This window comes from Gossypium arboreum, chromosome 12 (assembly GCF_025698485.1).
Source record: "Gossypium arboreum isolate Shixiya-1 chromosome 12, ASM2569848v2, whole genome shotgun sequence".
NCBI classification, from domain to species: Eukaryota; Viridiplantae; Streptophyta; class Magnoliopsida; order Malvales; family Malvaceae; genus Gossypium; species Gossypium arboreum.
In genome coordinates, this window is record NC_069081.1 from 30,227 (window position 1) to 43,095 (window position 12,869).

Consider the following 12,869-nt stretch of genomic DNA (forward strand, 5'->3'; position numbering starts at 1 on the left):
AAATTTTAATATATTTTTTAAAAAGTAAAATAAATAAAGAATTCAAATATCCAAGTCTATATCCGTTATCCACAAAAATCTTTGAATATGTTGTAAATTGTAATTAAAATACCATCATCCTAAAAAAATAGAGCAGATATCCACAAATATCAGAATCTACATTATCCATCCCAAATTAGTGTCGCTTTGTGATTCCAGACAGAATTAGATACTGTAATTGATAAACTATAATGAGACACCTACTCTATTGATTCATAACTTGAAAAACAAAAGAAAAGGAAAAAAAAAAAAAAAAAGCTTCAAGCATTCATTAAAGTTGCGTGGGACAATTCGTGGAACATTTTAATAGTCTAAAACGAACTTAGTGTCGCTTTGGATTTCACTCGATAATATACTCTAATTGACATATTATAACTGATAATTGTAGAAATTGATTCATTAAAGTTTCAAACACTACTTTTTCTGGTAAATAATATGGTGATATTTTGATGCTTTTCCTTCTTTAAGGTGCTAATAGTATCTCCATTAATGGTTCTATCTTTTGGATTTAAGAAACTCACCATATATGTTTGCATATTTATACCATTTATCACTATAATGGTTAGGCATCTCGATATTATTGTTGCAGTCGTTATGAAACACTATCCTTCATTTTTTGTCTTCTTTTTGCTCAATTAATTGTTGGTTACCGAATGCGTTCTTTTTTATTTAGATTTGCAACTAGAATAATCATGACTTTTGCAATTTGTTTTTGCTCGATTTCTTTTTTAATTATTAAAATTTTCTCACCTTGTGTAGGTTCTCCCGGTAATCCTCAGACTGTATCTTTCTTGGAATTGCTAGATCTTCTTTATGTTCCCTGATAATGCATCGGACTCCAGGGATACTCCTGCTTCATTGCCTCAAAAGGGTAAAGAGTTTTCTATTTACATTGTCCCACTCAGTTTTGATGCATTGTCCCTTTATACGGTACTTAGCAGCTTTTAGTTAATCTTCATTGTGATGCAGTCAAACCTAGAGTATACATGATTCTAGGAATACCTTTTGCTTCGATCTAAGCAGGACCAAGCAACTTACCTTCCCAAATCCGACCTAGCTCCTGAAAATCTTGAAAAGGTTAAAAAAAGGAAAATCAAATAAATCAAAAGCCCACGGGCCTCAGTACCGCTGAACCCTGTTAATAGCCTGCTTCCCCTAAATATTTAGACCGTCGAACAACAAAGATAATTCATTAGCTTAATCAAATTGGGTATCTCTTATATCAACCTAAAATGAAGGTAGAAGTTGTGTGCAGGAAGCTGTATGACTACGTTCGATAAAATCTCAAAGAAATAGCTTTCCCTTCTTCATTGCCTGATCTTCCTCACATCAAACAGCGCCGCAAATTGACTTGGCACGAGCTCTTGTTGGTACTTTTCTTTTCCAATTTCTCTTCTGTAGTAAGAGTTTTGTTTGCTTATTGATTTTTGAGTTTTAATGATGAATGCTATTAGATTCTGGATTTCCCCCCTTCCTTTATATAATTGTATTTTTTTTATGGTTTATGTGATGGAGAAGCTATATTAGTACTGGATTGTAGTTTAGATATCACTGCCAGTTTAAAGAGCACGGCTCTTTCATTTCTCCATCATAGTAAAATAGTAAGCTTGGTTTATAAATTAACCTCTTATTATTATTATTATTTTTTGCGTCGTTGCTATTGCTGTAAGCAAAACATTTTAGAATTCTGAAGCCTTTCTTTGGAAGAAAAAAGATGCATGGTTTTTTACTTTAAATCAAGAATGTATGTTTGGAAGTACTTTACGTTTGAACTGTTAGCAATTTGTACTCAAATATGATGATTTTGCCACTTCCTTTTTATAATATATATTTTTTTTTGCTTTTGTTCCATTTAACAAATTTTAAGGAAGCATAATGGAAATTTGAAATTTCACAGATGCTAGCTGGTGATCAGGGTGGGAATTAGATCATTGGGATATTGAAATGATCAAATGACTTTTATGTACTGTTCTGCTTACTTGATGGTTAACTTAACCACTTGAATGTCAAATAATGCTCAAGAACCTATTATTTGCCTATGCATTAGGGAATAATAGGCATTTATTTATTTTTAGTATATAACTAGTAAAAACCTGTCATCTTTCTTTAGGTCTTCAAGGAGGCCTCTAGGCTTTATGCTGCAAGTTGGGTAAGGGAAATTGGTCCTGATCTTAGACCAAACGATTATAAGAAGGATGATGGGACTGAAGGTAAATCCAATGGAGATAAGAGTAGTAGTACAGAGACAGAACTTTCGACCTTGGAGGATATTGGTGAGGAACTTTACTTTGTGGTTTCTTATCTTGAAATGTTCTGATGTATAAGTTGTCTGTAATGAATCAAGAAGTATATAGCATGACTTGAAAAATATTCGGCATATTATATGAGCAATAAACCGTTAGATTCGTGCTTGACACATCTTATGGAGGTCAAGGAACAAAGTCCCATAATGCTTGAGTTCAGTTAGGTTTTCATTTCAATTTCCTTTTTCAGTAGAACTTGTCTGGAGGTAGCATGGAGTTTATTCTTTGATTTCTTTTTCCCCTTGCTGGTCAGAGTCATTCATGACTGCATTTTGTTTTATTATGTTGTTGGCACTTGTGTTCAAGTCTTAGATTTTACGCTTCCATTGGCATATTTTTGGTGAATCCCTTCTTCACCAGGCCAGGGTTCAGTTGTTAAGGAAGATATTAAATTACTGTTTATCTCCTAGCAGTCTTAGTTATCTGGGTTTCATTGTCTAGAGCCATTACAGTAACGATTGTACTGTTATCTTATGCTACCTAGGTACCTTTTTTTCTTCTTTTTGGTATCACTCTGAAGAATGATAGCATGATGTGCCATCAGCCAACATTCTATTTTCTGAACATCTTAATATATATTTCTTTAATTGATTTTAGAAAGAAAATTTTTAACTCATGATAATTTCTACTTATTCTGTCATCATTTTTGTTGGTACAGCTTCTCTTTTTCAACTAAAATTTTTTAGGCTAAATTTCTCTCGCCTCACCTTGGCTAGCTCCTTCAGCTTGAAAAATGTTGAAGCAAGATGGAACTCTGTGTTCCTTCTCACCGTGCATCGAACAAGTGCAAGTTCCTGCGAAACTCTTAGATCTGACTTTACAGGTAACATATTAGAAACAAGTTATGCTATCTTGTTCAAGCAGTTTTTCTTTTAAAGCATCATGAGCTTTGCTTGTAATATGCACAGATATATGGACGTTTGAAATACTGCTCTGCATTTATGAAATCCGTGAATGGAAAATGGATCACTCGAAGGTCAATGATAGGATTTTTACCTTCTTTTTCTATTGGTTTTTTTATTTTTATTTTCTCTTCCTCCCTTTCTTTAATACAAAGATTCTATCTGGGTCTCTTTCCATTTTTTTCCTGATTTTTTTTTTTTTAGCTTTTTTGTAACCACGTGCCAACAAAACACACTTGCTACAGCAGGATATTGAAATCCCACCCTTCATCGGATTGTAATTTCAGGTATGATTTCAGGTATGCTTATCTTCTCTTATTTCTGTGGGTATTGTGGTTTTCATCTTTAGAACAAGTTTTCATCTCTGTTTTAGTTTTCAGATTTATGCTTCTTTTTTAGTTTTTTCATTTTTTTTTTTTGTTATTCGTTTTGGTCTTCAGCCTTATGAAACACTGCTTATATTTGTCTTTTTAAATCTTGTGATGTCCTCATTTTTTTGATAGTTTATCTCTTGTTATGTGTTTTATTCTTTTCGATTGTTTGTTTCCCTCTGTATTTAAGGACATTTTCTTACAAATCTTTCAGTCCTATTTATGAGATTTTATAGTGAAGATATGTTTCTATCAACTATAGTATCTACCCTAAAACCCTAACTGATAGCAGAAAATAGATGGAAATATTTTCTTGTTTCTTTCCCTTTTATTGTCTCTTGATTTTCCCTTTTTCAACAAGTAAAAACATTATATTTAAGAAAACACTAATTAAATCATACTGAGTTTTTAAATATTTTCAGAGAATTGGACATTAAATATTCTCACGATGGCGTTTTAGTAAGTACTGTGTTATTGGGTTAGCTTGCGTCGGAGCAGATTTTTCTAGTGTTTTGTTCTAATTAATATTCATTCTTATTCTGCTCAGGGATATCCCAATTCGGGATAAGCTATTCCAAGAATATACCCATTATATCCCGTTCCGGTTCAATATTTTTATTGCTCGGTTCAGCTGATTTGGTAACCGGTTTAGAGTTTTTTGCGTGTTTGAACCGAGATACCTGTCATAGTTATTCCAGCCAGGGATATCCGAATGATCTAATTTCCACCCTGATCACCAGCTAGCATCTGTGAAATTTCAAATTTCCTTTATGCTTCTTTAAAATTTGCTAAATGGAACAAAAGCAAAAATATATATATTATAAAAAGGAAGTGGCAAAATCATCATATTTGAGTAGAAATTGCTAATAGTTCAAACGTAAAGTACTTCATCCCTTTAACAAAATCATCATATTAAGAGTGAGCAAAACGCAAAAGGCAAATCAGATTGACAAAATTTGAGCAGCATTCTTTTAACAATACTCCATCCTTTTTTTTCCAAATTAATTCCCAGCCATAATTGTAGTTTCCTCTATGATAGAGGGCATAAATGTTTACTGCTAATCAGTTAGTCGTGAGGACAAAAAAAAATTGTACCTTACAAACCAGTTAGGTCATCCTTTGATTTTGGAATAATTAAAATGTGCGCAGGAGGCTTGGGAGCTATGTCCCTAAAAGCTAAGACCTACAAACAAAAAAAAAAGGCAAACAAACATAATGTTAGCGCAAATTAATGTCAAATAAAATTAAACCTAGCAGAAAAGAATTAACGTATTAACCTAAAGAAATAGCAAGAATATATTCTTGTGAACCTGCCCCCAAACAGATAAATAAAACTAGGTCATTCTTGCATGCAACTGACGAGGTGAATGCATGATTCATACAGAAAACAATAACATAAATTAGCATCCCCAAATAGAAATCGAACTAAGAGGTTAAAAAATGTAAAACTTTCAACTTCAGATTATAGCTTTGCAAACATAAACTATAATCATAGCTGAATATTTTCATTCTTCTCTAATTAAACCGTTTGATATTTTGTTATAACGTTTCACTCAATGTTAATCAAATATCAGATATCAGCTAGTGTTAACAAAAAGGATAACACATTATCTTTGATTGTCACCTATTTAACTGCTCAACATGCCAAAAGCCCAAGCCAGCCTGACTAGAAGCTACAGAGAAATGAAAGGGCCTATTTAACTAGTTATGATATCGTTAGAGAATATATCCAACACATTTTTTTTTCAGTCTCAAACCTATAAGCAAATCAAAATTATGTTAATTTATCTTAAAATGGATAGAAATGCAAACACCCCCTGCCCTTATAAGTTGGAGAAGGTACGTCGTCCTTGTGCATTTTGACAAGTAGCCCGTTATTGGCCTAAAGTAATGCATCGAGACTTGTGGGGTAGCACATTCTAAGTTAGAATGAGAGAGTAGAGGTTCTTTTGTTTGTCTTAAGAGCTGTCTATATAAAGGGCTGTGTTTTTTATTTTTGTTTAATTTATTTTCACTAGTGGTCTTGCTAAGGGTAATAGATGAGAATTTGTTGGAATTTTGAGGGATGCTTATTGTATTTAAGAGGATGGATTCTAAGGAATGAACGTGGAAGTGGCCTTATGCCTTGAAATTATTAGGTTCATTAATGGGATCAGTCAGCTGGTCAAATGTTTTCAGGGAAATGAGATAGCAGATGTATTAGGTAAGGTTGGCATTTGAAGGGAAGTATTTTCATGGCTTGATGGTGATATTTGTTCTGTTTTATTGAGTTCTCTGTGCGATCATTGGAATTTCCATGTCCTGGCACTGTCTGTTCCTTACTTGGTGTTTGAGTTTTGGTTGACTTGTGCTACTGATGTTTTAATTGTTCATTTTTGTTCCTAATAATCAAATTATTCTCTCAAGCACATTAACATAGTATTTGGAGCCATGTTGTATCAGTTGGATGTCCTAAACCAATCTTGTTGTATGTTAAACTCGTTCAATGTACTATGGTGTCAAACATATCTTTGTGCTCATCTTAGCAGTGTATAAGAACTCATTCAGTGTACATGTCATTGTGCTCATACATTTCAGAAAAGGTATATGAGGGATGTGGAATTTCTCTTAACGATTCTTGGTCTTGAGCGAAGCTGTTAGGTGCTTGCACGTGCATAAGAAATCATTTTAGGTATCCCCTTCATATATGATACTTGAGACTCTGTTTTTCTCCTTGTGTGATTGTTTGGTTAATGAATCAGAATTATTGATTCTCCTTACATTTTTCTTTTTTTGGTATATTGAGGATGCTATTATAATCTTTCATGCTTGAGCGTTCAATCTCTCATCGCTTTTCTTAAAGCTACTGAAATGAAATTCTTGATTCATACACGTGGGTTGTTGTTGAAGTTGTACAGTGGATTCTTTAACCACCTGACCTTGGTTTGCTGAACAGCTGCTTGAATTTCTCTCTGACCCTCCATTTTTTTTTTTCAACATTCTTGAAAACATTTGGTTATCAATGTTTTTGACCACCTTGTTTTAGCAGGCATAATCACACGATGTCTATGGATCCCTTTGGAATGCAATTGGATGACAAGCCATCTTATATATGGTGAAGGGTTTTGCTTAAAGGAAGTGGAGAAGCACTTGCAGATCACTCTCAAAACATTGACAGAAAGGTTTTGATGTGAATAATTGTTTTATCTTGTGTATTGTATCTTTTCTTGATAATATTGAAGCGTCTGCTTGGATATAGATTACAATGGCTATTGCAAGGGAGGTTGCATCATTGATGCGCTTGGGCATTGAGGCTAGTCCGAAGCCTCTTCTTCCATTTATATACTTTGTCCCTTTTTCTTTCTCCTCTAGTCATTTTAAAAGTTGGTTGACTTTTTTTCGGTTTTAGCAAGTGTATTGTTGCAATATAATGTTTAATTGTTGTCAATTTTGCATTGAAAGCATGGGATGATTAAACCTTTAGATTGAAGATCATGCATTGCTATTGGAGATTACTAACAAAGATATCTGCTTTATTTGGGTGGATTTCGAAAAGAAGTTTGAGCAGGATAAAGTATTCATACTACAAAATAAGATGGTATCAATCTTACTTATTAATGAAGTTGAGCTGACTTGAAATTACTTGATAAAATGCTTTCATATGAAGGTATTAAAAATACTGGGAGGAAGTTGCTTAGCAAGAAAGAGTTGCTGGTTGTCATATGGGCTGACTGACTGAAGGAGACTAAATCCTTTTAGGTACTTGTTGTAGGTTGCAATTGTGTCGGGGTATCATATTTTTCATGGATCTTCTTGGGCATTGGGTAAATGTTTTATTTTATTTGATGTTTCCTATGTTATAGTAGCAAAAGGCATTGGAAATTTTATTTTATACATAGGAAGAATCAGCTCATTTATTAATAGACTATAAAAGAATAACTGAAAGAAAGAATTAATTATGCATCGAAATTTCTTTTATGCAATGACTGTAATCTTCTCTCTCATTTGTATTATTGCTGCGTTTGTTTTACTAGAATGTTTGCAACTGTAATGAATGCTGTATTTCTTCTAGCAACAATGGAGAGTATTGGCATCCCAACATGTGTCCAGATTGCTTTTTGTATGTCGGAGGTTGCAGAGCCATATATACTGAGAAGGGCTGTGAGGCATTTGGAGAAAGGAAGGGTTGTCATTTTTGCAGTGGGAACTGGTAATCCGTTCTTCACCACAGTTACTGCCGCAGCTCTTGGTTGTGCAGAAAGTAAGTATTTTTCTCTTCAGTCAGAATTAGGAGTGTAATCGATTCAACCCCTCTCAAGCAGTAAGAAGCTCTAAACTCGTTTTGAGCTCGATTGACTTCTGTTTTTAAAGCTCTAGCTCAATCAGGGCTAAAAATAGAAGTGCTCATGCTTACTTGATTAAGCTTGTTTTTCTAAGGTTTTGTGAACCACAGGGTCCAAACCAAGTGAACTAGGGCCAGGTATGCACAACCAGCCCACATCAGGCACATGACCGTGTTAGGCTGCGACCAGAACAGAGAAGAAGGGTCCAGCCGGCTCTGGAAACGCCTGGTGTGCGCGAGAAGCACCTGGGGCGCGTGGGAGAAGTGCTGAATGGTGCCAAAAACATACCCACACCACGTCCAACAAGAAGTTGTGGGGCTTTCAATTCTTTCCCTGAAGATTTGAACCATGGGAGTTTTGGTTTCAACATTGAAGCCTGTACCAATCTTTACCATTATTTAACATTGTCATTTACTCAATAGCAGACATTTCTGGTCCCTCCCCTTTTGATTAACAAATGGCATTCACATCTATATTTAGTCAAAGAAAAGTGAATACGTGTGTTAACAACTGGCTATCTCATGCTTCTCTGCAAATGGCATTCACATCTATATATATGTAGAAGAAAAGTGTATGTGTGTTAGGCTAGGCTTTTTTTCTGGAAAATGGAAGCATCCGACATAAGAACTGAGAAATGGACCAACAGATAAAGGGGGAATTATTTGTGTTCAATGATATGTATCACTAATTTTAATGAAACCAATTAATGTGACAGGAATACAATACGACAAAATAAAGGCTGTCAATCATATCATTGCACATTTTAGTGAGTGAAGATGAACAATCATTATAAATAAATAAACCAAACCCCCATGATTGTATCAGGGATGCAGATGAAGTTGAACGGAACCAACCTGGCCTAAACCCTCACCTTCTTATCCTAATTCAATTACTTTAAAAAACAAAAACAAATATGAAAAATCAGTCTCCATTATCCAACAAACTACCAAATTTTACAATTAAAACTCAAATCCAAATACCACTAAAATAAAATTACAGTTAAAAGACACAAAATCTCTTGCAAAACAAATTTACCATCCTATACTAATTTTTCTAACTCTTCGTCTCTTTATACTGCTATGTATGAAAAAAAAAAGTTAGTACATTAAGACATTATTAACAACATTATTACAATTTAAGAAGCCCCTGAATCTAATAATGGAATCTCCAAATTTGTAGAGCCAAAATTTGATGTAGATATTAACAAAGAATGGCTAAAAGTTCCAAATTTGAGCAAAAAAATCGGAATTTGGAGAAGAAATTAAAGGCCCTGAAAGCAATGCAGAAGGGCTTGGCATGAATGCACTTCCCTGTAACATCGGGCTCCACTCATGCCACGGCGACATCAGTCTCGCTTCCGAAGCTGGCGTAAAGAAGGTCCCAGTCGCCACCGCCGGCAACGTCTCCGGTGCAGGCGAAAGTATCCCTGTAGGTGTCCGAATCAGAGCCTCTTCCATCCCATCTTCTCCCATAAATCCCGAGTCCACTATTTTCTCTCTCGGGCTTGGACTCGCTTTTTCGGTCACTGCCAACCTTGCCGCCGGGGATACGTCACCATCGCCAGAGAAGTTGCCGGATGAAAGTCCCGTGTAGCGTTGGACGATTGACATGAACTCGGATTCTTTGGCGTGGATGACTTTGGGTGAGACGGCGTAGATGATAACCGGCTCCCGACGGCGTTGATCTGCAGCAACGGGTGGTGGGATGGAAGCAGCGGCAGCGTGGGGTGGTGGATGAGGCGGTTTTTTTATTTTATGGGAGTCTTTGCAGACTTTGAGTGGGGTTGGGCGTGGACCTTGGATTTGTAGCTGACGCCTTGGGGTTGTCCCGCCGGCGGGGAATTGAGAGTCCATGGTTGATGATGAGCGGCGAAGAGACGGGTTTTTCGGGGTAGGAGAAGGGAAAGGGACGACCAAATTTGTTGGTAGATTTGAAGTGAATCATTTTGAACACTTTCAGGCAAAATTATTTGACTTTGGAAAACACGAACCAAAAAGAAAAGTCAATGCAATTATTCTTTCTTTCTTTCTTAATTTTTTCCCTAATTATTTCTAATTTCTCTCCAATCACATTTCACACTTAAATTTTCATATTATATCATATAAGCTTCTTTTGGCCCCAAGGGTCTTTTGCTCTTCCCTTTCAGCAGGAAAATTCCAATTGGTGTCTAATGGTCTTAATTAAACTATAATCATTAAAATGTGTATTACACAGAAAATTTCAATCAATTTCTACAATTATCAGTTAATCAAAACTTATGGTACTAAAAAAGTAAAAATGCTAAAAAATTCCATAATAACACTTAAATATTTTTTAATAAAGTAGCTTTGTACAAAACAATTTAAAATTTGTTTGAAAGGTAAATTAATTATTATTTAAGTTTTGTTTTGATTATTTAATTAAAAAATACAATTTGATCATTACACTATTCAAAATTTTTCATTTAAATCTCTAAGCTATTGAAATTGATGCTATATTGCTTTCTATGTTCGCACTACCTGTACCAATTGAAAATTTTATTTCTCCTTCTCTTATACAGTTTAATTTTTTTTCATGAAACAATTTCGAAGTCATGAATCTACGAATAAAAATTCAAATAGTTTTTCCCTCTGATCTCCAACAATTACCATTAAATCGACTTGAATTTAAGGTATGTTCTTCTGCTTATTAATGGGTTCTAGTCCATCGTACCATTCATTGAATTGTCATTTGAAGCTTGTTAGCTGAACTTTAAAAAAATAGCTTAAGAGCTCAATGACATAAATAAAATGTTTTGAATAGTTTAGTAACAAAATTATAACAATTTTTAGTTAAATGACCAAAACAAAAATTTACACATAGTTTACTAACCAATAATGTAGTCTACCTTTCTTCAAAATTACCTATTTAATATATGATTATTTAGTAGTTCACGAAGTTCATTAATTTTTTTATTTTCTTACTATATATTTTAACAATATTAAGCCTTTTTATTATAATTTCCTACAACCATAAATTCCGAATTAACTTTTAAGTATGAAACTTCATCCATATATGATCAAGTTGGATGGTTCAATGATACCAATTACACAAGAGGGAAAAAATAAGATGAATTTCTTTAAACTACATTGAAACCCTTTATGTTCTTGATCCAAATATTCAATCATTACCACAAGCAATGCCTACAAATGCTAAAGTTACTATAAAGGAAAGAAGATAAGTGTATTTTTGTGGATACATTTTGAATTACCTCATATATTTCATTATTTGAACTCTACAGAAATATCACATCACTTAGGGAAATCTAGACTGCTCTTGAGAATTCATACAAAAATGAAAAGAAAAGAAGACAAATTTCTTAAATTAAGATATTTTGAGTTTATTATATTTGTAACACCTCTCACCCGCACTAACAATTAATATGGAAAAATAATGTTACATCAACATAATTCGTGCACTTAAAAATTTATTTTTTTGGAAAAAATTCATAATGAAATGATTTTCAGAATTTCAAATATTCATGGTGCCACATTTCTAGAACCTTGGGACTCGTTTCAAATTTAACTCAAATAAATGTTCAAGGGTTAGGAAGGGTAAATACACAAAACTAGTTTTCAGTTTCTCAATTGACTCAAAAAGTACACTTACAAAATTAGAACAAAAAAATCCCTTAAAAATCAAGTCACTTTCCATTTTGGTTCAATAATATAACAATTTCAAAGTCCTAAAACACTTTCAAATCACTTTCTAAGGATTTTTGTGCAAGATCGTATCATTTGGACCTTGTTTGGAGTCGTTTGGCTTAGGCCCGCCCGAAATGTGAGAGGGTTTGGACAAAAATATAGGCCCAAAAAATGGGCTTGGACAAAAAAATAAGGCCCATTTAAAAATGGGCCGGGCCTCGGGTAAGGTATTTTTAGCCCGGGCCCGGCCTGAATTCACTAAAGGACAAAAAAAATCTGTATATATATTTTTATTTTTAAATGTTATTTTCTTGTTATTTTCTCCATATTTTGCTACCATTTTACTATTATGTTGCTATTATTTTGTTGTTATTGTTTGGATATTGTATAAAATTTATTTTATTGTTAATTTTTTTATTATTTTAAAGGCATTTGTTAATTTTTTATTATTTTAGAATCATTTGCTTGTTAAGTTGCATTTATCTTAGTGTTATTTAAGGCTACATATTTTTCAAAATTTATTTTCAATTTGTTGGGAAATATTTATTTTGATATTTTTAGTATTTTGATGTATTATATATATTTAAAAATAATAAAATAATATAAAAAATTAATATATGGTAGTAGGGCCTAGCCCGGGTTTTAGTATTTTTATCCGGGTCGGGTTTGGGCAAAATTTTAGGCCCATTTTTTAGGCCCGGCCCTGCCTGAGCCCAATAAATGAGCATGATTTTTTAGTTGAGCCCGACCCGAACCCGGCCCGGCCCGGCCCATGAACACCTCTAGGCAGAGGTATCAGTACCTCTTCCCCATGTATTAGTACTTTTGCCTTGAACTATAGCAAATTGGTTGTACTGGTACAACCAAACCATGTTTTGATACTTGAACCCCTGTGCATGGAGTTGATTTTAAAACACTTTAAAACATCTCCAAACATCATCAAATCATCCTAATAAGTTTCAATTCAATTCAAAACATTATAAACACATAGATTTTAGTTTATTTTAATTATTATCTTTCTTTTATTCTGAATTAACATTGCTAATTCGTGACTTAATTAGATTAGCAATTATTTTAGGTAATTAATTTAATAGTGATTTTCTCCAATTTGCAATCCCTTAAATACGATCCTCAGAATATGTATCAGTTTTTCGTTGTAACACTTAAACTATATTACAATTTGACCTGTTCACTTACAGAAACCGCACTTAACTCTTATATTTATATTTTTGCACAAATTTACACTCTCGACATTCACACGTCGAGAGGT

General features: G+C 33.8%; 1 protein-coding gene and 1 pseudogene across 1 annotated transcript; one reads left to right on the forward strand and one right to left on the reverse strand.

The window, feature by feature from the left end:
- Nucleotides 1-925: 925 nt before the first annotated feature.
- LOC108477600 (uncharacterized) lies at nucleotides 926-8,447 on the forward strand (annotated as a pseudogene).
- Nucleotides 8,448-8,849: 402 nt separating this feature from the next.
- LOC108478692 (protein MKS1) lies at nucleotides 8,850-10,077 on the reverse strand. The gene has a single exon (XM_017781166.2). It carries the CDS (start codon nucleotides 9,788-9,790, stop codon nucleotides 9,152-9,154), a length of 639 nt encoding a protein of 212 aa, XP_017636655.1. The 5' UTR covers nucleotides 9,791-10,077; the 3' UTR covers nucleotides 8,850-9,151.
- Nucleotides 10,078-12,869: the final 2,792 nt, after the last annotated feature.

Bases quoted from the DNA above. Each gene is read 5' to 3' on its own strand.
- LOC108478692 (XM_017781166.2), bottom strand. From the start codon at position 9,790: ATGGACTCTCAATTCCCCGCCGGCGGGACAACCCCAAGGCGTCAGCTA.